The sequence below is a fragment of the Xenia sp. Carnegie-2017 genome, unplaced genomic scaffold, assembly GCF_021976095.1.
Source record: "Xenia sp. Carnegie-2017 unplaced genomic scaffold, XeniaSp_v1 HiC_scaffold_24, whole genome shotgun sequence".
Taxonomy (NCBI): domain Eukaryota; kingdom Metazoa; phylum Cnidaria; class Anthozoa; order Malacalcyonacea; family Xeniidae; genus Xenia; species Xenia sp. Carnegie-2017.
Genome location: NW_025813487.1, coordinates 1,259,720 through 1,262,754, shown reverse-complemented (window position 1 = coordinate 1,262,754; position 3,035 = coordinate 1,259,720). Strand labels below are relative to the sequence as shown.

Genomic DNA, 3,035 nt, shown 5'->3' with positions numbered 1-3,035 from the left:
CTGGTAAACAATCCCGAACAATCAGCTTAAATTCCCACTACATGATCATTTTTAAAAACCCCAGAGATTCGCTAGGTATCGCAACATTGGCACGCCAAATGTACCCAAAGAAAACGAATTACCTTTTGGAGTCATTTCAAGACGCCACATGCCGCCCTTACGGTTATCTTTTGCTCGATTTGCATCAACTCACATCTGACAATATGCGTGTCAGAACAAATATCTTGCCCGGTGAAAAGCAGATTGTCTATGTACATAAGTGATAAGCATCGACATCAACAGTCATTTAAGCACCATGTCTAAACGAATTAGGAGCAATCTTCCATACCTACAAGTACTTGCAAAATCTAAGCCGAAAATTCGAAAGGTTATCATCGAACATGGACCATCTGATGTCATGTTGTGTATTTGTGAATGCGCAGTTAATGTGTTAAAAGGAACTGTACCGATATCTGCGAGTAAAAACGACGCTTGTTGAGGTATAAGAAACATCTCAGAGCCTTAGCGAACAAGAGAATTTCAAGAGCTAAAAGAAAAACTTTTAAATCAAAAAGGAGGAAATCTACTGAGCGCCTTCCTACCACCGGTTTTGAACGTTCTAGGGAGTTTGCTGAAATAATGAAGCATGCCAAGCGAATGATTTTAGTACCTGAAGACGTTTATAATAAATATGAACAAAAGCAAAAATTTGAAGTTTCGCCAATTACGATGAACATGATGCAAAAAGATACTCAACTCTCGCACATCCTTCACCAAGACGGTTTAAGTGACGATCAAAGGCAAAAACTTTTCAACACAAACTTTGAGCAATTCCTTAATTTGAAGAAACAAAAAGATATTCAGATACCCACAGTACGCGTGATGGATACAACCGACGGGAAGAAAGAAACTCGGTAATAAACAACGAAGTGCGTACATTAGCTGACTCCGTCATTGTACAAAGTGTGCCGAAGACGATGCGTGAACGCGCAACAGCAATACTGCAGCGTCTCAAAACAAAACCAGATATAATAACTTGGGATGATTCAGGACAAGTCAAACTTGACGGTGTTATTATCCCTCAATCAAATATATCAGACCTCATTAGCGACGCCGTAAGAGGGAGAAAGAATTTCAATCCTACAGGTTCTAGAGAATTCTTTCGCGTTTTATCAAAATAAACATTCCTCGTGATTTGGTTCGGAACGATGTAAGATGGGAAGAAGCTCAAATGGAAACTTCGCCCGATGAAGAAGACGGAATAGCCTACCACAGAGGCTCAAGAACAAAATGACAACACCTAAAGCCACCCTACACTAAAGAAAACTCGCTTACGTTGGATAGACTATTAAAATTTGACATGTAAAGATTTGTTTTGTTTAAATAAATAGAGCAGTTGATATCAATTTCCTGACTGTTATCATTAGAATATGCAAATAGAAAACACAGGCAATTAGTTTACACAAAGAAAATTTTATTGATAATAAACGGCTCAAGCTTTTACAACAAATTTTATACTTGACTGAATGCTATCGTTTAGGGTTACACTAGTTTCTATATGAAAATGTCTGCTAACGAAACTTGATACCTTGTTATCGTTCTCAACAGTATTACCATCAAACATGTTTACAATCTTATTCATGCTATATCCTCGCACTCTATGGCTGAGGTAAAATATACAATATTGTCCACATACATCCGTCCAGATACTTTGCAATTGACGTTTATTAAACCCCCAATCATAATGTTTCAAATAATCTCTAAAGAACTTATGATATCGCCCTGGTGGTTGTCCATAGCTATCGAAGAATTCGGCTTTTTCTTCTGAAGGAAAGTAAAAGGCAACCCAATGGGTCCCCGGTTTTCCGCTTACATCCGTGTTTGCGATAAATCCTTTTGGGTAGCTTTCGATTTCTTTAGGCAGACGGTCGGCTGGAAAAACGCCGAGAAATTTTTTTCCTGTTACCGGATCAGATTTCAAAGCGGTCCATATTTGTGAGGTGTTCATTTATCCAATGTAGTCACAAACGACATTTCTCTCTCCATCGAATTGTATTATATTTTCAAACTCTACATAGCAAACAAGCCTAACTGCATGAGTTGGCGGTGTCGAGAATTGTAAGTCAATGGCCAGGTTTCCTTTTTGCACCGTGTTAAAATGTTCGGATGCACTGCACATATCGGGGGTAAAGTCCGCGCCGAACAGGGCAAAACTGTTTGGGAAATCTTCACGCGTAATGCCATTGCCTGTGTCGTAATACATTTTCACAGTGCCAGAAAACTGTGATAGAAATGCTTCTATAAATCTTGGATTCGCACCAAACGACAAATTGATTGGTTTAAATGGTACAGATTCACCATTTATTGAAATGCCTAAGGATGAAATGTTGAAATGTTGGAAATTGAATGGGTTCTTTTTATAAGCTCCGTTGAATGACGCACTTTCAACAAGACCGAAAACAAACGATTTAGGCACTAAACCATTGAAAAGGTTATCTTTTTGCAGCGAAGGGTTTCCAGAAGGAATAATAAAACTTTTACAGTCCACACGTCTTACAGGGTAAATGGCTGGACCTTTTTTCAGGGCAACTTCGTGAGCCAGAGATATACTAGGATTCACTTTGACTTTACGAACTTTAAGGTATGCATCTATCAGTTTCACTCTAAAGGCTGCACCGTCCACCGATGACATTAAGACAAATTCGTCACTGGTACGGTTCATGACCACTTTCAAATCAACATAGCTAAGTAAGTAACGTTCACCAAAGAAAACATCGCAAAAGATAGGACCTGCCATATCAACAATTTTACTTCCCATGATAAACTTATTTCTTGTCTTCAAACCCTGTTTGGACTTGCGTGGGCAGGATCTGCGTTATCCATCTGACCTGCAGTATCTTTGTAAAATAACGCAGCGGTGAGCTGGGATTGTTTGGCTGACGGACCATAATTTAAAAGTGTTCCGAGATATGCACGATATGGATATGTTCCTGTTGCTTGTGTAACTAACTTTCCTTTTAGAAACACGTCAACTTGCTTGAACAAACTGTGCAAGA

General features: G+C 38.9%; 1 protein-coding gene across 1 annotated transcript; it reads right to left on the bottom strand.

Moving 5' to 3' along the window:
- Nucleotides 1-1,987: 1,987 nt before the first annotated feature.
- Nucleotides 1,988-2,797, bottom strand: LOC124451190 (uncharacterized protein F54H12.2-like). The gene has a single exon (XM_047001816.1). The coding sequence runs from the start codon at nucleotides 2,795-2,797 to the stop codon at nucleotides 1,988-1,990; it is 810 nt and encodes a 269-aa protein (XP_046857772.1).
- Between the last annotated feature and the right edge of the window lie 238 nt (nucleotides 2,798-3,035).